This window comes from Melospiza georgiana, unplaced genomic scaffold, assembly GCF_028018845.1.
Source record: "Melospiza georgiana isolate bMelGeo1 unplaced genomic scaffold, bMelGeo1.pri scaffold_29, whole genome shotgun sequence".
NCBI classification, from domain to species: Eukaryota; Metazoa; Chordata; class Aves; order Passeriformes; family Passerellidae; genus Melospiza; species Melospiza georgiana.
This window is the reverse complement of record NW_026652215.1, coordinates 540,753-561,410: the sequence shown is the minus strand read 5'-3', so window position 1 is coordinate 561,410 and position 20,658 is coordinate 540,753. Positions and strand designations below refer to the sequence as shown.

General features: G+C 46.9%; 2 protein-coding genes across 2 annotated transcripts in view; both read left to right on the top strand.

The window, feature by feature from the left end:
* Positions 1-20,658, top strand: part of LOC131096330 (zinc finger protein 551-like) — a 184,137-nt gene that overhangs the window by 138,496 nt on the left and 24,983 nt on the right.
* LOC131096452 (olfactory receptor 14A16-like) lies at positions 18,681-19,637 on the top strand. Its single transcript, XM_058044791.1, has one exon. It carries the CDS (start codon positions 18,705-18,707, stop codon positions 19,635-19,637), a length of 933 nt encoding a protein of 310 aa, XP_057900774.1. The 5' UTR covers positions 18,681-18,704.

Sequence of the window (20,658 nt, the reverse complement as noted above, 5' to 3'; positions counted from 1 at the left end):
ATTCCCCCAAATTTGCGACCCCTCAATACCCCAAAATTCCCCAAATTTCGGACCCCAAAATCCCCTAAATTTGGGACCCCAAAATCGCCTTTGGGACCCGCTAAAATCACCGAATTTGGGACCCCCAAAATCACCCCGGGACCCTCCAAAATCCCCCAAATTTGGGACCCCAAATCCTCCCCAGCACCCCCCAAAATCCCCCAAATTTTGGACCTCAAAACCCCCAAACTTTCCCCAATTTGGGACCCCCAAAAACCCCAAATCCCCTACATTTCGGGCCCCAAAACTCAAAATTTCCCCCAAATTTGGGACCCCAAAATTCCCCAAAGTCCCCAAATTTGGGACCCCAAAATCCCCTGAAATTGGGAATTCCAAGGCCCCCTGGAACCCCAAAAATCCCCCAGATTTGGGACTTCCTAAACGCCCCCAAAATCCCCCCAAAATTGAGACCCCCCCACCCCAAAATTTCCCAAATTTGAACCCCCAAAATCCCTGAATTTGAGACCACAAAACCCCAAAATCCCCCAAATTCAGGACCCGCTGGGAACCCCATAAACCCCAAAATTTGGGAGCCCAAATCCCCCTTTGGGACACCCTAAAACCCCCAAATTTGGAACCCCCCAAAACCACCCCGAACCCCAAATTTGGCATCACCCAGAACCCCCAAAATCGCCCCAAAATTGGGACCCCAAAACCCCAAATACCCCCAAAATCCCCCGCCAAAAACTGCCCTGGAACCCCAAATTTGGGGCCCCAAAATCCTCCTGGGACCCCCAAAATTCCCCAAAATTGGAAACCCCCAAACCTCCCCGGGACCCCCCAAAATTCCCAAATTTGGGACTCCCCAAAAACCCAAAATCACCCAAATCTGAGGATCTGAGGTGCCAAAATCCAAAAATTCCCCCAAATTTGGGATCTCCCAAAACCCCAAAATTCCCTAAGATCCGGACCCCAAAATCCCCCCTTGAACCCCAAAATTGGGACCCCAAATCCCCCCGGGACCACCAATGGTTCCTTCCAGCCCCGCCCCAATGATGTCACCCCTATGGCCCCGCCCCCTTCACAGCCTGAGGGCAACTGGAACCAGTTTGGACCAGTTTGGACTAATTTGATCCCAGTTTAAACAAGTTTAGACCAGTGTGGTCCAGTTTGATCCTGGTTTAATCCCAGTTTGGTCCAGTTTGGTCCTGGTTTAGTTCCAGTTTGGACCAGTTTGGTCCCAGTTCCTCCCAGTTCCTCCCAGTTCCCCTCCCATTTTTCCCAATTGTCCCAATTTTCCCATTTTCCCCCAAATTAAAAAAAATTCCCCAAATTTCCCTCTCAAATTCCCCAAAATTCCCCAAATTTCCCCCATTTCTCCCCCAAATTTCCTAAACTTCATAAATTTTCCCCCTTTCCCTCCAAATTTCCCCCATTCTTCCCCAAAATTCCCCCATTTTTCCCATTTTCCCCCAAAATTCCACCCAAAAGTTCCAAATTTTTCCATTTTCCCCAAAATTTCCCAAAAATTCCCAAATTTTTCCCATTTCCCTCCAAATTCCCCCAATTTTCCCCCAATTTTCCCCAAAATCCATCAATTTTCCCATTTTACTCCAAATTGCCCCAAATTCCTCAAAATTCCCTAAATTCCTCATTTTCAAAAAAAAAAATCCGCCAAATTCCCCCCAAATTTTTCCATTTTCCCAATTTTGCCCCCAAAATTCCCAAAAATTTCTCAAAAATTCCCCAAATTTCCCCCAAAATCCCCCAATTTTTCCCATTTTTTCTGAAACTTCCCTCAAATTCCCCCAAACTTACCCCCAAATTTACCCCACAAATTCCCCATTTTCTCCCCAAAATCCCTCCAAAATTTTCCCCAATTTTTGTCCAAAATTCCTCCAATTTTCCCAAATCCTTCCAAAATTTCCCAAATTCTCCCAAAATTTCCCCAATTTTCCCCCAATTTCCCAATTTCGCCCCCGATTTTCCCCAAAATTTTCCACTTGCTCCCAAATTCCCCCAAATTTCCCCATTTTCTCCCCAATTTTCCTCCATTTCCCCCAAAATTCCCCGAATTTCCCCAAATTTTCCAAAAATCCCCAAAATTTCCCCCAAATTCACCCCAATTTTCCTCCATTTCCCCCCTTTTCCCCAAAAATTCCCGAAATTTCACAATTTTCTCAATTTTTCCAAATTTCCCCTACTTTCTAATTTTCTTCCCAAAATTCCCCCAATTTTTCTCCAAAATTCCTCCACATTTCCCAAATTTTCTGGGTCCAATTTTCCCCAAATTCCCCCCAAATCCCCAATTTTCTCCCCAATTTCACCCCAAATTACCCCCGATTTTTTTCCAACATTTCCCCATTTCTCCCCCAATTTCTCCCCCAAATTTCCTCCCCAAAAATCCCCAATTTTCCTCCAAAATTCAACCCAAAGCCCCAAATATTTCCATTTTCCCCAAAATTTCCCCAAAATTCCCAAATTTTTCCCATTTCCACCCCAAATTCTCCCAAATTTCCAATAATTCCCCCAACATCTCCCAATTTCCCCATTTCCCCTCAATTTCCCCCCAAAATTCATCCAAATTTTTTCCAAAATTCCCCCAATTTTCCCATTTTCCTCAAAATCTCCCAAATTCCTACAAAATTCCCCCCAAATTCCACCAATTTCCCCCCAAATTTTCTCTTCAACCTTCATCCAAAATTCCCCAAAATTCCTCCCCAAAATTTTTCCTCCAAATTTTCCCCAATTTTCGCTTTTCCCCCCAATTTCTCGTTTCTCCCATTTTCTCCCCAATTTTTCCCCCTTAAATTCCTGAAAACTTCCCAATTTCCCCCCAATTTTCTCTTAAATTTCCCAAGTCACTCCAAAAGTTCCAAATTTTCCCCCAAATTCCCAATTTTCCCCCAATTTCCCTCAAAATTTTCCACTTGCTGCCAAATTCCCCCAAATTTCCTCCATTTCCGCCCAAATTTCTCCCAATTTTCCCCCAAATCCCTGAAATTTTCCCAAATTTCTCATTTCTCTCTATATTCCACAAATTTCCCCCAATTTCCTCCATTTCCCCCCAAAATTCCCAAAACCTCCCCAAAATCCCCCAAATTTCTCCCCAATTTCCCAATTTTACCCCAAAATTCCTCCCAAAATCCCCCAAATTTTCCAAAAATCCCTTAAATATCCCCCAAGTTTCCTATTTACCAGTGAATTACCCAAAATTTCCCCCAAATTTTCCTGTTTTCTCCCCAAAATTCCCCAAATTTCCCCATTTCCCTCCAAAATCTCCCAAATTTCCCCAAAATTCCCCCGATTTTTCCCCAATTTTTGTCCAAAATTCCCAAAATTTCCCCAATTTCCCCTTCCAAAATTCCCAATCTGCTCCCCAATTTCCCCCAAAATTTCCCAAATTTTCAATTTTCCCAATTTTTTCCAAATTTCCCCCAACTTTCCTATTTTCTTCCCAAAATTCCCCTAAATTTCCCCAAAATTCTCATTTCCTCCCCAAATTTCCTCAAGATTTCCCATTTTCTCCCTGATTCCCCTCAAATTCCTCCAAAATCTCCCAAATTCCCCAAAATCTTTCCCCAATTTCCCCCAAATTCTCCCACTTTTCCCCAATTTTGCCCCAAATTCTCCCAAATTTTCCTCAAATTTTCCTCCCCCAAAATCCCCAATTTTATCCCCCCAAAATCCTCCAAATTTCCCATTTCCCTACAAAATTCCTCATTTTCTCCCCAAATTTCCCTCAAAATTTCCCTAATTTTCTCATTTTCTCCCAAATTCCCAATTTTTTTTCAATTTTCATCCAAAATTCCCCAATTTTTTCCCATTTTTCCCTTTTCCCCGGTTTTTGCCCCATTCCAGCTCCCTGATCCGAATTTCAGCTCAGAATTTACCCCCAGAATTTACCCCAAAAAGTCCCAAATTCACCCCAAAATCCAACCCAAAAATGGCCCAACTTTACCCCAAAATCCACCCTAAAAATCCCAAAATTACCCCCAAAGTTACCACAAAAAAATCCCAAATTCCCCCCAAAATTATCTCCAACAAATCCCAACATTCACCCCAAGATTTACCCCAAAATTCCCAAATTCACCTCCCGATGCTGAACCTGCTGTGAGTGACCAAGACCACCAAAATTCACCCCAAAATATCCCCAAAACCCTCAAAATTTCCCCAAAAATTCACCCCAAGATTCACCCCAAAAATCCCAAATTTACCTGAAATTCACCCCAAAATTACCCCCAAAAAATCCGAATTTCACCCCAAAATTTACCCCAAAATTATCTCCAAAAATCCCAAATTCACTCCAAAATTCACCCCAAAAATCCCAAATTCACCCCAAATTCACTTCCCAGCGCTGACCCTGCTGAGTGACCCAAAAACCCCAAAATTCACCCCCAAAACCCCCAAATTCACCCCCAAATATCCCAAATTCACCCCCATAAAACCCCAAAATTTACCCAAAAATTCACTCCAAAAATGTCATAAAACATCCCAAAATTCACCCCAAAATATCTGAAAATTCACCCCAAAATTCACCCCAAAATATCCCAAATTCACCCCAAATTCCCCCCCTGATGCTGAACCTGCGGGGAGTGACCCAAAAATGTCCCCAAATGACCCCAAACCCCCAAGATTTACCCCAAAAAGTGCCAGAAATTCCCCAAAATCCCAAATTGAACTCCTGGCACTGACCCTGCTGTGCGTGAACCCAAAAAATCCCAAAATTCCCCCAAAAATCCCAAATGTCCCAAAATGACCCAAACTCACCCGAATTCCTGCAATGACCCCGAAATGCCCCCAAGTTTTCCCAAAATTGACCCCAAAATGTCCCCAATGGACCCCAAAATATCCCAAAATTGCTCCTCAAATGTCCCCAATTGTCCCCAAATGCCCCCAAATCCCCAAAACTGTCCCCGAAATTTCCCCAAATGTCCCCAAAATTGCCTCAAATTGACCCTGAATTGTCCCCAAATGCCCCCAAAGTTGACCCCAAATTTTCCCCATAATTGTCCCCAAATTGTCCCATAATTGTCCCATAATTGTCCCATAATTGTTCCCAAATTTTTCCCCAAAACGCCCCAAGTTTGCCCCAAGTTTGTCCCATAATTGTCCCTAAAATGTCCCAAATTCCCCCTAAATTTTACCCCAAAATGCCCAAAATTGACCCCAAATGTCCCCAAATGTCCCAAATTTGCCCCAAATGATCTCCAAAATGTCCCAAAAATGCCCCAAATTGACCCCAACAGTGCCAGAATTGGCCCCAAATTTTCCACAAAATGTCCCCAAATTCCCTCAAAATGCCCCAAAATGCCCCAAGTTTGTCTCAAAATATCCCAGAATGGCCCCAAATATTCTGAAAATTGACCCCAAACTGTCCCCAAAGTTTCCCCAAAATAACCAAGAATTTTCCCCAAAATTGTCCCCAAATTGTCCCCAAATTCTGCTCCAAAATTGTCCCAAAAATGTCCCCAAATATCCTGAAAATGTCCCCAAATTGTCCCCAAAATTGTCCCTAAAATTTGGGGGCCATTTTGAGACATTTGGGGACATTTGGGGACATTGGGGGGACATTGGGGGACATTGGGGGACATTGGGGGGACATTGGGGACATTGGGGACACTTTGGTGACACTTTGGGGACACTTTGGGGACATTGGGGGGGTTGGTGCCACTTTGTGGCCCATCGGTGTCACCCTGGTGCCACTCTTTGTGCCTTTGGTGCCACCTGGGTGACATTTGGTGCCATTTGATGTCACTTTAGTGCCACGTGGTGCCACTCTAATGCCACTCGGTGCCATTTGGTGCCACTTTGGTGCCACTCAGGTGACACCTGGCACCACTCGGTGCCACTCTGGTGCCATTTGGTGCCACCTGGTGCCACTTCATGTCCCTTTAGTGCCACCTTAGTGCCATTTGGTGCCATTTGGTGCCATCTGGTGCTACTTTGGTGCCACTTGGTGCCACTCTGGTGCCATTTGGTGCCACCTGATGTCCCTTTAGTGGCACTTTGTGCCATTCAGTGCCACCTGGTGCCACCTGGATGCCATCTGATGTCCCTTTGATGCCGCTGGTGCCACTTTGATGCCATTTTTTGTCACTTTGGTGCCACTTTGGTGCCACCTGATGCCATCTGGTGCCATTTTTTGTCACTTTGATGCCATTTGGTGCCACTCTGGTGCCATTTTTGTCACTTTGGTGCCACTTTTTGTCCCTTTAGTGCCACTTTGGTGCCACTTGGTGCCACTTTTTGTCCCTTCGGTGCCACTCGGTGCCACTCTGGTGCCACGCAGGGACACCTGGCACCCCTGGCACCCCCCGGCTCCCCTTTGGTGCCATTTGGTGCCGTTTGTCCCCATTTTGGGACAGTGCCCTGCGCGGGCTCAGCCCTGGGGCCGCTCCCGCCCCTCCCCCCCCAGGGCCCCTCCCCCAGATGGGCGTGGCCCTGTCGAGGCCCCGCCCCCCGCGGCTCCAGTGCGCAGGCGTGGGGACTGGGGCGGACTGGGACAAACTGGGATGGACTGGGAGGGACTCGGAGGTGAAAATCTGGTGGTTTTGGGTCAAAAATTGGGGATTTGAGGGGGGAAAAATGGGGATTTTAGAGGGGAAAATGGGACTGGGAGAGGACTGGGTTATACTGGGACAAACTGGTTTGAACTGGGATGGACTGGGAGGGACTGGGAGGGACTAAAGGGAAAAAATCCGGGGATGTTGGGGTTAAAAATGGGGAATTTAGGGGGAAAATGGGACTGGGAGGGGACTGGGTTATACTGGGATGGACTGGGGGGACTGGGAGGGACTAAAGGGAAAAAATACGGCGATTTATGGGGTAAAAATGGGGATTTAAGGGTTAATAATGGAGATTTAAGGGTTAAAAATCAGGGTGATAAAGGGGAAAACGGGACTGGGTTATACTGGGAGGGACTGGGACAAACTGGGATGGGCTGGGAGGGACTGGGAGGGACTGGGGGGAAAAATCCGGGGATTTTTGGAAAAAAAACCCCGGGAATTTAAGGGTTAAGAGTGGGGATTTTAGGGTTAAAATGGGGATTTTGGGGTAATAATTGGGGCCTTAGAGGGGAAAACGGGACTGGGTTATACTGGGAGGGACTGGGACAAACTGGGATGGGGTGGGAGGGACTGGGGGGAAAAATCCGGGGATTTTTGGTAAAAAAAACCCGGGAATTTAAGGGTTAAAAGTGGGAATTTAAGGGTTAAAAATGGCGAGGTTTTTTTTAGGGTTAATAACGTGGATTTAGGGGTTTAAAATGGGACTGGTTTGGACTGGGAGTTACTGGGAGGGGACTGGGTTATACTGGTTTGTACTGGGGGGGGGGGAATCCTGGGATTGAAGGGTTAAAATGGGGATTGAAGGGTTAAAATGGGGATTTTAGGGGGAAAAATGGGACTGGGAGGGGACTGGTTTATACTGGTTTGTACTGGGGGGGAGTGGGAGGGACTGGGGGGAGAAAATCCGGGCATTTTAGGGTTAAAAATTGGGGATTTTAGGGTTAATAATGGAGATTTAAGGGTTAATAATCGGGGCCTTAGAGGGGAAAACGGGACTGGGTTATACTGGGAGGGACTGGGAGGGAAAAAATCCGGGGATTTTGGGGTTAAAATTTGGGCATTTTAGGGTTAAAAACTGGGGATTTTCGAGGGAAAAATGGGGATGTAAGGGTTAAAAATTGGGGGTGTAGAGGGGAAAATGGGCCTGGGAGGGGACTGGGTTATACTGGGACAAACTGGGATGGACTGGGAGGGACTGGGAGGGACTGGGAGGGACTGGGGGGAAAAATCCGGGGATTTTTGGAAAAAAAACCCCGGGAATTTAAGGGTTAAGAGTGGGGATTTTAGGGTTAAAATGGGGATTTTGGGGTAATAATTGGGGCCTTAGAGGGGAAAACGGGACTGGGTTATACTGGGAGGGACTGGGACAAACTGGGATGGGGTGGGAGGGACTGGGGGGAAAAATCCGGGGATTTTTGGGAAAAAAACCCGGGAATTTAAGGGTTAAAAGTGGGAATTTAAGGGTTAAAAATGGCGAGGTTTTTTTTAGGGTTAATAACGTGGATTTAGGGGTTTAAAATGGGACTGGTTTGGACTGGGAGTTACTGGGAGGGGACTGGTTTATACTGGTTTGTACTGGGGGGGAGTGGGAGGGACTGGGAGGGAAAAAATCCGGGGATTTTGGGGTTAAAATTTGGGCATTTTAGGGTTAAAAATTGGGGTTTCAGAGGGGAAAACGGGACTGGGTTATACTGGCAGGGACTGGGACAAACTGGGAGGGACTAAAGGGAAAAAAATCAGGGGATTTAAGGGTTAAAAATTGGGCATTTTAGGGTTAAAAATGGGGATTTTCGAGGGAAAAATTGGGATTTAAGGGTTAAAAATTGGGGGTTTAGAGGGGGAAATGGGAGTGGTTTGTACTGGTTTGTACTGGGAGGAAAAATCCGGGGATTTTAGGGTTAAAAATGGGGATTTTAGAGGGGAAAATGGGACTGGGAGGGGCTGGGAGTGTCCCCAAATTTTCTGATTTTTCCCCCATTTTGTGTCCCACGAGCTGCGGCCGTTCCGGACTCTCAAAAATCCCAAATTTCCCCAAATTTCCCCAAATTTCCCCAAATTTTCCCATTTTTGTCTCCATTTTGTGTCCCAAGACCTGCGGCCATTCCAGACTCTCAAAAATCCCAAATTTTCCCCAAATTTCCCCAAATTGCCCCAAATTTCCCCATTTTAACTAAATTTTCAATTTCCCCCCCCCCCATTTTTAACCAAATTTTCTGGTTTTTTCCCCTATTTTGTGTCCCCAGAGCTGCGGCCGTTCCAGACTCTAAAGAATCCCAAATTTTTCTCAAATTTTCCCCAAATTTTCCCTTTTTTACCCAAATTTTTGGATGAAAAACTCCAAATTTTCCCATTTTCCCCCCATTTTGTGTCCCCAGAGCTGTGCCCGTTCCAGCCTCCCTAAAATCCCAAATTTCCCATTTTTAACCAAATTTTCCCATTTTTGTCCCCATTTTCTGTCCCAGGAGCTGCAGCCATTCCAGTCTCTCAAAAATCCCAAACTTCCCCAAATTTTCCCATTTTTGTCCCCATTTTGTGTCCCCAGAGCTGTGGCCGTTCCAGGCTCTCAAAAATCCCAAATTTTCCCATTTTTTCCCATTTTTAACCAAATTTCCCCATTTTTAACCAAATTTTCCCATTTTGAACCAAATTTCCTGCTTTCCCCCCCATTTTAAACCAAATTTTCCAATTTTAGTCCCCATTTTGTGTCCCCGGAGCTGCGGGGAAATTGGGAAAAATGGGGAAAGAATTGAAAAAAATGGAAAAAAAGAGAAAATCGGGAAAAAATGGAAAAAATGAGGGAAAACCAAGGGAAAATGAGGGGGAGGTTCTGGCTCAGAGCGTGGTCAACGGGGAGAGAAATTGGGGGGGGGAAATGGAGAAATTGGGAAAACTGGAAAAATTTAAAAATTGGGGGAAAACAGGGAAAGAAATGAGAAAAAATGGAAAAAAATGGGAAAAAAATGGGGAAAATGGGGAAAAACAAAGGGAAAATGAGGGGGAGGTTCCAGGCTCAGAGCGTGGTCAATGGGGAGAGAAATTGGGGGGAAAAATGGGAAAATTGGGGAAAATGGAAAAAATTTAAAAATTGGGGGAAAAAACCGGCAAAAAACAAAAAAAATGTGGGGAAAAAAGGAAAAAAATGGGGTAAAACAAAGGAAAAACGGGGAAAAAATAGGAAAAAACAGGGAAAAATGGCGGGGAAAATGTGAGGAAAAAATGTGGGAAATATGTGGGAAAAAAATAGGAAAAAAACAGGGAAAATGGGGAAAAAATAGGGAAAATGGGGGGAAATGGGGAAAAAACAGGGGAAAATGGGTGGAAAAAATGTGGGAAAAAATAGGGAAAAAAAACAGGGAAAAATGTGGGAAAAATAGGGGGGAAATGGGGAAAAATAGGAAAAAACCAGGGAAAATGGAGGGAAATGGGGGAAAAAAAGGAAAAAACCAGGAAAAAATGGGGGGAAAATGGGAGGAAAAAACAGGAAAAAAGGCGGGAAAAGTGGGGGAAAATAGGAAAAAATGTGGGAAAAATGGGGGGAAATGGGGAAAAAATAGGAAAAAAGAGAGAAAAATGGGTGGAAAATGGGAGGAAAAAACAGGAAAATGGGGGAAAAATGGGGGGAATGGGGAAAAAAAACAGGGAAAAAAACAGGGAAAAATGGGTGGAAAAAATGTGGGGAAAATGGGGGAAAAATAGGAAAAAATCCAGGGGAAAATGGGGGGGAAATGGGGAAAAACCAGGAAAAAATGTGGGAAATATGGGGGGAAAATGGGGAAAAATAGGAAAAAAACAGGGAAAATGGGGGAAAATGGGAAAAAAAAAAGGAAAAAAACAGGTAAAAATGGGGGGGAAATGGGAGGAATAAACAGGAAAAAAAATGCGGGAAAAGTGGGGGAAAAATAGGAAAAAATGTGGAAAAAAAATTTTAAAAATATGGGAAAAATGGGGGGGAAATGGGGAAAAATTAGGAAAAAACCCAGAGAAAAGTGGGGAAAAAATAGGAAAAAAACGGAGGGAAATGGGGAAAAATGTGGGGAAAAATGGGGAAAAATAGGAAAAAAATGTGGGGAAAAGGGGGGGAAATGGGAGGAAAAAACAGGAAAAAATGTGGGAAAAATGGGGTGGAAATGGGGAAAAATAGGAAAAAATGTGGGGAAAATGGGAAAAAATAGGAAAAAACAGGGAAAAATGGGGAAAAATGGGAGGAAAAAACAGGAAAAATGTGGGGAAAATGGGGAAAAAATAGGAGAAACCCAGGGAAAAATGGGGAAAATGGAGGGAAATTGGGAAAAATGGTGAAGAAATGGAAAGAACTGCAGAAAAATGGGGAAATTGGGGGGAAAACAGGGAAAAATGGGGGAAACCAGGGAAAATCGGGGGTAAAATGGAAAAATTGGGGTAACGGGAAAAAATAGGGGGAATTGAGAAAAAAAATAGGGGGGAAATGGGGGAAAAAGGGAGGGGAATGGAGGGAAAAATCGGAAAAATTTGAGAAAATGGAAAAATAGTGAAAAAATGGGGAAAAATGGGTGGGAAGTGGTGAAAATATTGGGGAAATGGTGGAAAATGGGTTTAAAATGGTGAAAATTTGGTTTAAAATGGTGAAAATTGGGGTGGAAATGGGGAAAATTGGGTGGAAATGGTGAAAATGGGTTAAAATGGTGAAAAATGGGTGGAAATGGTGAAAATGGGGGGGAAATGGTGAAAATTGTGTTAAAAATGGTGAAAATTGGGGTGGGAAATGGTGGAAAATGGGTTTAAAATGGGGAAAAATGGGGTGGAAATGGTGGAAAATAGGTTAAAAATGGTGAAAATTTGGGGCAAATGGTGAAAATTGGTTAAAATGGTGAAAATGGGTTAAAAATGGTGAAAACATTGGGGGAAATGGTGAAAAATGGGGTGGGAAATGGTTAAAATGGTGAAATTTGGGTTAAAAATGGTGAAAATGGGTGAAAATGGGTTAAAATGGTAAAAAATGGGTTAAAATGGTGAAAATTGGGTTAAAATGGTGAAAATTTGGTTAAAATGGTGAAAATTCGTGTGGGAAATGGTGAAAACTGGGTTAAAAATGGTGAAAAATGGTGAAAATTGGGCTAAAAATGGTGAAATTTGGGTGGAAATGGTGACAATGGGTGAGGGACATCAAGATGGAGCCCGAGGACACCGAGGGTGACAATGCCAGCCCAGGAACAGCCTTGGGGACACCGAGGGTGACAATGCCAGCCCAGGAGTGGCCTTGGGGACACCAGGATGGGCTGAGGGACACCAAAGTGGCCTCGGGGAGAACAATGGCCCCGAGGTCTCCTCAGATGTCCCCAAGGTCCCCAAGGTCTCCAATGTCCCCAGATGTCCCCAAGGTCCCATCACCCCAGCATCTCCAATGTCCCCAAGGTCCCCAATGTCCCCAAGGTGCCATCACCCCAATATCTCCAGGGTCCCCAATGTCCCCAATGTCCAAACATCTCCAATGTCCCCCAGGTTTTCCAATGTCCCCAAGGTCCCCATCACCCCAACATGTCCAATGTCCCCAGTGTCCCATCACCCCAACATCTCCAATGTCCCCACTGTCGCATCACCCCAACATCTCCAAGGTCCCCAATGTCCCCAACGGCCCAAACACCCTCCATATTCGCAAGGTCCCCAAGGTCTCCAAGGTCCCAAACATCTCCAGTGTCCCCAAGGTCCCCATCATCCCAATGACCCCAGGGTCCCCAAGGTCCCCATTGCTCCAACATCCCCGATGTCCCCAGTGTCCTCCATACTCCCAAGGTCCTCAAGGTCCCCAACATCTCCAATGTCCCTGAGGCCCCATCACCCAAACATCTCCAATGTCCCCAAGGTCTCCAATGTCCTCAGTATCCCCAAGGTCCCATCACCCCAACATCTCCAGTGTCCCCAACGTTCTCCAATGTCCCCAAGGTCCCCAAGGCCCCATCACCCCAGTGCACCTGATGTCCCCAGTGCCCCCAGTGTCCCCAAGGTCCCAAAGGTCTCCAACATCTCCAATGTCCCCAAGGTCCCCAAGGTCCCCATTGCCCCAACATCTCCAATGTCCCCAGTGTTTTCCAATGTCTGCAATGTCCCATCACCCCAACATCTCCAGTGTGCCCAAGGTCCCCATCATCCCAATGTCCCCAAGGTCTCCAGTGTCCCCATCACCCCAACATCTCCAATGTCCCCAGTGTCCCCATCACCCCAACATCTCCAATGTCCCCAACATCTCCAATGTCCCCAAGGTCTCAAAGGTCCCCAACATCTCCAATGTGCCCAACAACCTCCATATTCCCAAAGTCCCCAACGTCCTCAAGATTCCCAAGGTCTCCAACATCTCCAACATCTCCAAGGTCCCCAGTGTCCCCAAGCTCCCCAAGGTCCCCAAGATCCCCATCACCCCAACATCTCCAACATCTCCAAGGTCCCCAAGGTCTCCAAGGTCTCCTCACTCGTGTCCCCTCTCCCCCAGGCTTGTCCCCGGTGTCCTGCCCCCCCCGTCCTGGCGGGTGACGCGCTGCTCCTGGTGGTGGCCCAGCTGCCCCGGGTGTTCCTGTGGGGGGCCGGCGGCTTTGTGCCGCACGCGGACATCCCGCACATGGACATCCCACACGGGGACATCCCGCTCGTGGACATCCCGCACAGGGACATCCCGCACAGGGACATGTGGTTATGGGGGTCTATCAGGGTTATGGGGTCATGTGGTTATGGGGGTCCATCAAGATCATGGGAGTAACCAGGGTCATGGTGTTATGGGGTTCCATCAGGGCCATGTGGTTATGGGGGTCCATCAGGGTCATGGGGTTATGGAGGTCGATCAAGGCTATGGGGTCATGGGGGTCAATCAGGGTCATGAGGGTCCATCAAGGTCATGGTGGGTCAGCAGGATCATGGGGTTATGGAGTTCCATCAGGGTCATGGGGTTATGGAGGTCCATCAAGGTTATGTGGTTATGGGGGTCAATCTGGGTCATAGGGGTCCATCAAGGTCCTCGGGGTCCATCAAGGTCATGGGGTTATGGGGTTCCATCAAGGCCATGTGGTTATGGGGGTCCATCAAGGCCATGTGGTTATGGAGGTCCATCACGGTCATGTGGTTATGGGGTTCTGTTGTGGGAAGGAGACCAGGACACCAGGTGGTTCATCACAGGTCCAGTTTATTGAAGAAAGCATCAAGCACTTATGCAGCAAATAATAAGCTCATGAATATTCTGTAAGCCAAGCAATCTATTGGTTAAACTATACCATGAACTCTTCCTCATTCCTTAGGGATTACATCTCTCTTTTCTCTTGTCTTTTTCACTATTTGTTATCCTACTACAGCTAGGCCCAAGGACACGCTATCTCACAGGTGCAGGACTTGGAATTAACCACGGCTTTGTACTTTTCCAATCTCCAGCCTCCTAAATTTCCCAACACTTCCCCTGTTTTTATTTTTTATGAAAAGCAAAATTCTATGGGCTAACTGTGTCACACTCTTTGCAGCACAAAAATAGGCAATTCTAACAACTAAACAGTATTTCAAACAGTATTCTCAGCTAGCAAGGTTTCTCTCTTACAAGGGATCTAAGCCAGGGAAACAAAACAAAAAGGCTGTCACTATTTATAGGATATGCTATACAACAGATACAAAAAGAATTCTATGTGCTACAAGGCTCAAACCAAACTCAGGTGTGCCAATACAACCTACAAAAATAAGCTAAAGGAGTAACATGTGCGCAGGTTTCACCCGTGTCAACTGTCTGGTCAGTTTGCTTTCTATTCTCAAACAGCAGATACACTTCAAACAGGAATGGCTCTACTCACAAATGCTTCTGATTGTCCTTTTTTAACTAGAGTTTCTCTGATGTTCACAACAACACTTCGCACACAAGTCATAAAAATAAACGCCTATCATAAAAGTATAGATCTATCTAACATCACTTAAACTTAATAGTACCTAGACATAAAATGCTTAAACTTAAAATATTTTAACTTAATAGAACTTAACATTACTTAAACTTATCTTTACTTAAACTTAACAGATTTTTAAATCAACAGAACTTACATGTAAAATCACTTAAATCTAACAAAACTTCAACAAAACTTAACTGACTTTAAATTCTACATAACTTAAACCTAATATAATTTAAACAGAATCTAGGTTTATTTAAAATTAATAACACTTAAACTTAACAGGAGATAAATTTAACAAAACTCAACCTTAACAGTATTTAACATTTAATGGCACTTAATAGATAATTTAACTTAAACTAAGCAACGGATAATACTTACTATAGAAATAAAATATCGCATTTACTATAACTTACTTACAGGCCTGATTCTAAAATACTAAACTAAAACAAGTTTCTTCACGTATTTGCTGCAGCATTTTTATACTTAAATGCACACAAACATAAAATGTTTTTTTTAAAGGTATACCTGTGGAAAAATTCTTTTAAATTCAGTGCTTGCTTTTACTTTTATCACATCTAAACAAAGTTTAAAAAATACAAAAAACACACTCATTACATCTTACTTCTACAACCACTTTAACACATTTTTAACGTTTTTAAATTTTTTCAAAATATAATTTCAGAGTTTAATGTTCTACTGACTGAGTTAGTTGGGCTTCTGATATTTAAAGTCTCTTTTACAGTCTCTGCTAGGAAAAATAAAAAATCCTTTTGACATAGGTGAAAAATGTCTTGACCGTAATGGTCCTCGGTGTCGTTTGTTTATTATCACTGGCTTCTTAATTGCAGTAGGAATCTTTCTTTTGTTGACAAGAGTCACATTTATTATGCTGTTAGGTCTCACACTGAAGCTTTTGCCGGCTGCGGGGCGGAGGGAGAGCGCTCCCGCTGGAAGAAGCGCTCCGGTCCGGCGGCGCTTGTGTCGGAGGGGGCGAACCCTCCTGTGGCTGCCGTTGCTCCCGCCGCTGCGCCCATGCGGAGTTCGGAGCGGCACAGCCCTGCAGCCGCCCTGAGCCACGGCTGCTGCTGTGCACTCAGAGACGTGCTGAAGTGTATTGTACATCACCCGCCATGGCTTGCTCGGTTTCTTTGCTGACTTATCATCTTCTAACACTGCTTCCCACAGTATATCCCCAGATTTTCTCCATTCTGAAAGTTCATGTGGGTTAAGGAAAGTTTCTTCAGCGTATCCGTAGGCTAATAACAATTCTATCCCCTTTATCCCTCACCATTCTACATATGCGGCGGATAACTTATATGCTGCTTGCCTTTTCATACCTCTTTCGTGAGCGCTCTTGAAGCTTTCCAGGCTCCAGCAGCACGTATGGCTCAGGTCACCGATGTGAACCCCGAGCATGCTTCAAAATTCTGGCACCTATGATTTAAAATATATTATGTTGTTGTCATTTACAAAATACACCCTGTGGGAAGAGGGATGGAAATGTTTTTTATGCTAATAGCAATGAGTATGCTAATAATGAGGCAAAGGCGGAATTGACAATCAACCATCTAGTTGGAGAAGGACAACACAGCCTACCAGATGATCATGCAGCAGGTATCCTCAGAGAAGTATTGGATGATATCAAAGAGATGGCTTTGCAAGCTTTAATCCAGGTATTGGATGGTAGCACCCCCAATTTGGACTAGCTTGGGTGGCTGCAGCTAAAGCTTTAGGACAATCAGACCATCTTGGGTGCCTGTTAAGTAAGCAAACCAATGCTACCTCCCTCACACTGAGGGGCCTGCTCTCAGACATAGAGACCATCAAACATGCCACCTTGCAAAACAGCGATAGAGTTTTAACTCTGGGCACAGGGGCATGGCTGTGTAGACTCTGAGGGCATGTTTTGCATGAACCTCTCCAGCCACAGAGAGTCAATCCACAAGAGCATTCAAGTACTGAATGAAGAGTTCAAGAAGCTTCAAGTGGAAAACAAAGACTGGTTCAATAAACTCTTCCAATCCAAGGGATAAAAGGCTTGGATGATATCTATCTAAAACAGGACATTTAATTTTCCTAGTTGTTGTTGTATTGTTAATTGTCTCATGTTTGTTTAGATGCTTTTAGAAAGTCTTACAAAATTCTTTCAGTTTTGTCTTTGTTGTAAAACAGAAAGAGGGAAGATACCCAACACAGGCTCCTCAGGGACTCCTTGGAGGAGAGAACTGGAGGTCCGGAAGGCACAAAAACCTCTCAGACACTCAATTTTGGAAGGAAATTCCTTAAAAGTTCCTAAAAGTATTCTTAAATCCATAAAGTACCTTAAAAACCTTGAGTATCTCAAGGCATTAATGAGCCCCACTGAGTGTCAGTACAAAGCTCCCCAGGGACTCATTAAAGCAGATAACTGGGGCCATGATTCAAAAACCTCTGGCACAGTGTGTATCAAAAGGGAAACACCAAGTACCTTAAAATAACTGAAGTACCCTGTAGTATTAATGAGCCCCACTGAGTGTTGTTACTGAGAAAGCCTCTCCAGGGAATAATTACTGCAGATAATTGGAGGCCATGATTGCACAAACCTCTCAGAGACTCCAAGGCAAAAGCCAAACCCAAAGTCCTTTCAAAAACCTGCAGTCCCTGCAGGGAGCATTAAGGATTCCCCAGGGCCATTCCTGAGCAAGGCTCCCCAGGGACTCCCAGCAGATCCTTGAAGCCCCTGGGATGTGGGCTAGGGGGGGATGCTGAGGGCAGGACAAGGGGCTGACAGTGCCCAGCCTGGCTGAGGCTGTGCCAGGAGGCCCCAGTGCCTCAGCACAAGGTGTCTCCTCACAGCCCTTGGTGGCACGGACCCTGCTGTGCCCCAGGGCACCAAGGCTTGGCTTCTCTTTGTCCCCAACTGTCATCACTGCCTCCAGTTCTCTGCTCTGCCTGAGGCCTGGGGACACTTTCTCATTTGTGCTCTTCAGTGGGACCCATTAAAAGTCCAAGAAACTTTGGAGTTGGATTCTGACTTGGGAGTTCTGGAGAGGTTTCTTCAGCTCCCTCTCAGGGACTGATGTTCAGGGCCTGAGCACAAAGCCCCAGAGGCTCATTAATGTCCTTGTGCTGTGTCTGTGCTGCTGACCTGGGCTGGGCTCCTGGAACAGAGGCAGCTCCTGGTAATGAAGAAGAGCTTCAAAAGCACATTTCTCTTGATGAGCAGCTCTTCTGCCAGCCCAGATGGGCTAGGGCACTGCCTGCAGCCACCCTGGGCACAGCACAGAGGCACAGAGAGCTTCAATCAGTCAGGGCTGGGAAGGTGCTGAGAAGTGCCTGGGGCACAATCACTGCAAGCCCTTGGCACAGGAACCTCTGGCTGCAGGACAATGCAGCTGCAGCTCCTGGAATGATCTCCTAAAGCTGGAACATCGAGCTGGAACATCCCAATGCCTGCAGACCCTGTGAGTACATTCTCTGATTGTCTCTTGTGCAGAGCAGCCAGGGGTTCCCAGGTCCTGCAGAGCAGGGTCCTGCAGCCCAGGGCGCTGTGCTGGGGCAGGGACTCTGCTGCCTGCCAGGGAACGCTCTCAGCCAGCCCTGGCAGCTGCTCCCAGCGCTGGGGGACAAGATCTGGGTGGGAGGCGACAGCTGGTCAGGCTTGGAAGTGTTCTCCTTGTGTGGGGTGATGATGCTGCATTGTTCAGGACTGCTCCCAGCATGGCATTTAACTGCATGACATTTCCAAGTAGATTATACAGGGAGCAGAGCAAGGCAGGGGTTGCATAAAGGGGAAAACCTGCTTTTTGAATCTAATGCTCTGGGTTGCCTGGGTGAGAAACAGCCCACAGATATTCATCTCTCTGTTAACGCTGAGAAAAATAAACAAAAAAATTCTCTTAGATGTGAATAAACTGGGCTGTTACAAAGATCAGCAGAGGCCCCCTCACAGGCAGCATCAGTGTTCCTTTTCCAGCCTCCTCAGGGTTGATATTACTTTGCCATCAGAGCCTGCAGAGCCAGACCTGCCCCTTGGCAATGCCAGAGCTGGGAGGGGTCTGCAGGGCAGAGCTGAGCCCCCAGGGCTGGGCTGGGCTCTGGCAGCACTGGCAGGGCCCAGCCCTGGGCACAGGGAAGCAGCTGCTGGAAGGGACAGCTCCAGGCAGCAGAGCCCTGGGCAGGCAGAGGGGGGAAAGTTCCCCCAGGCTATGCTAGGATATTTTAAGTCCTCTCCAAACCCAACTATTCCATGGTTACTTTTCTTACAGATCCCCATGCCAAGGCACAGCAAATGTCCAACAGCAGCTCCATCAGGCACTTCCTCCTGCTGGCATTGGCAGACACGCGGCAGCTGCAGCTCCTGCACTTCTGCCTCTTGCTGGGCATCTCCCTGGCTGCCCTCCTGGCCAACGGCCTCATCATCAGCGCCGTAGGCTGCGGCCACCACCTGCACACGCCCATGTTCTTCTTCCTGCTCAACCTGGCCCTAACCGACCTGGGCTCCATCTTCACCACTGTCCCCAAAGCCATGCACAATTCCCTCTGGGACACCAGGAACATCTCCTACACTGGATGTGCTACACAGCTCTTTTTCTTTCTGTTCTTCATTGGAGCAGAGTATTTCCTCCTGACCATCATGTGCTACGACCGCTACGTGTCCATCTGCAAACCCCTGCACTACGGGACCCTCCTGGGCAGCAGAGCTTGTGCCCACATGGCAGCAGCTGCCTGGGCCAGTGGCTTTCTCTATTCACTGCTGCACACGGCCAATACATTTTCCCTGCCCCTGTGCCATGGCAATGCCCTGGGCCAGTTCTTCTGTGAAATCCCACAGATCCTCAAGCTCTCCTGCTCACACTCAAACCTCAGGGAACTGGGACTTCTTGCTGTTGGTGTCTGTTTAAGTTTTGGCTGTTTTGTGTTCATGGTTTTCTCCTATGTGCAGATCTTCAGGGCCGTGCTGAGGATCCCATCTGAGCAGGGACAGCACAAAGCCTTTTCCACCTGCCTCCCTCACCTGGCTGTGGTCTCCCTGTTCATCAGCACAGCCACATTTGCCTACCTGAAGCCCCCCTCCATCTCCTCCCCATCCCTGGATCTGGCCCTGTCAGTTCTGTACTCAGTGGTGCCTCCAGTCCTGAACCCTCTCATCTACAGCCTGAGGAACCAGGAGCTCAAGGCTGCAGTGTGGAGACTGATGACTGGATGGTTTCAGGAACATTAAACTGCTGGCTAATTTATGCAAAGTGCTTGTAATAAAACTAATCTTTGATACTTCTTGTTGGTTTCCTTCTGGAGGTTCTGTTTCTTTCTTTTAATTTTTTCATATTGTCTACAAAGAAATGCCAATTTTTATACCATTTCTCATTTTGTTTCTCTATTCCTTCACTGTAACCAAAACTGTGTCAATGAGGGGCTGCACTCTCTGTGGCTTTAAAGGAACTAAAGGATCTCCCAGCAGGGTTTTCTGCAGAAATGCCCTTTTGTTGCCTTCTCTGGAGCTGCAGCAGCAATGTCTGTGTGCAGAGCTGGGGGCAGATCAGTGCTGGTCCAGCAGCTGTGCCCAGCAGCAGCAGCACTTGGTGTTGCCAGTGCTGCTGCCGTGGCCCTTCCCCACTGCCCTGGTGGCCCTGGTGTTGCTGTAGGGCCTGAGTGCTCTCGGGGCCAGGCACAGCCCTGGGGGTGGCAGTGCCGGGGCTGCAGCAGGGACAGGCCATGGGCACTGCTGGGGCAGCGCTGACGCCTCAGCCCAGGGCCTGGGGGCTCCAGGCTCCTTGCCCAGGCTCTCTCAAGAACATGGCCAGGCAATGCTCAGCACAGAAAACCCCCGTGAGCAGCCCCAGTCTGGCCGTGGGCAGGCTGGGGGCAAACAGCATGACTGGGATTATGCAAGGGCCCTGGGGCAGATGGGAAGGAGCAGCAGAGCAGGGGCTGATCCATCCCCAGTGCACTGCACAGCCCAGGGCAGTGTCCCAGAGCGTCCTGATGGAGCTGCCAACAACATCCCCCCTGTGCAGCCATAGCCTCTCCCCCAGCTCATGCAGGTGCCCCATCCTTGCAGGCACAGACACGGCAGCACTGGCTCAGCAGCCCCTGTTTGCATTGCACACAGCAGGGGGAGCACCCCCATGCTGTTGCTGTGGGGACATGAACCTGAGGGAGCACAAATGCCATCAGCTCCTGGGGCCAGCAAGGGCTGGGGGACACCAGGGAAACCACTCAGCTTTGTCCTGGCCTCTACACTC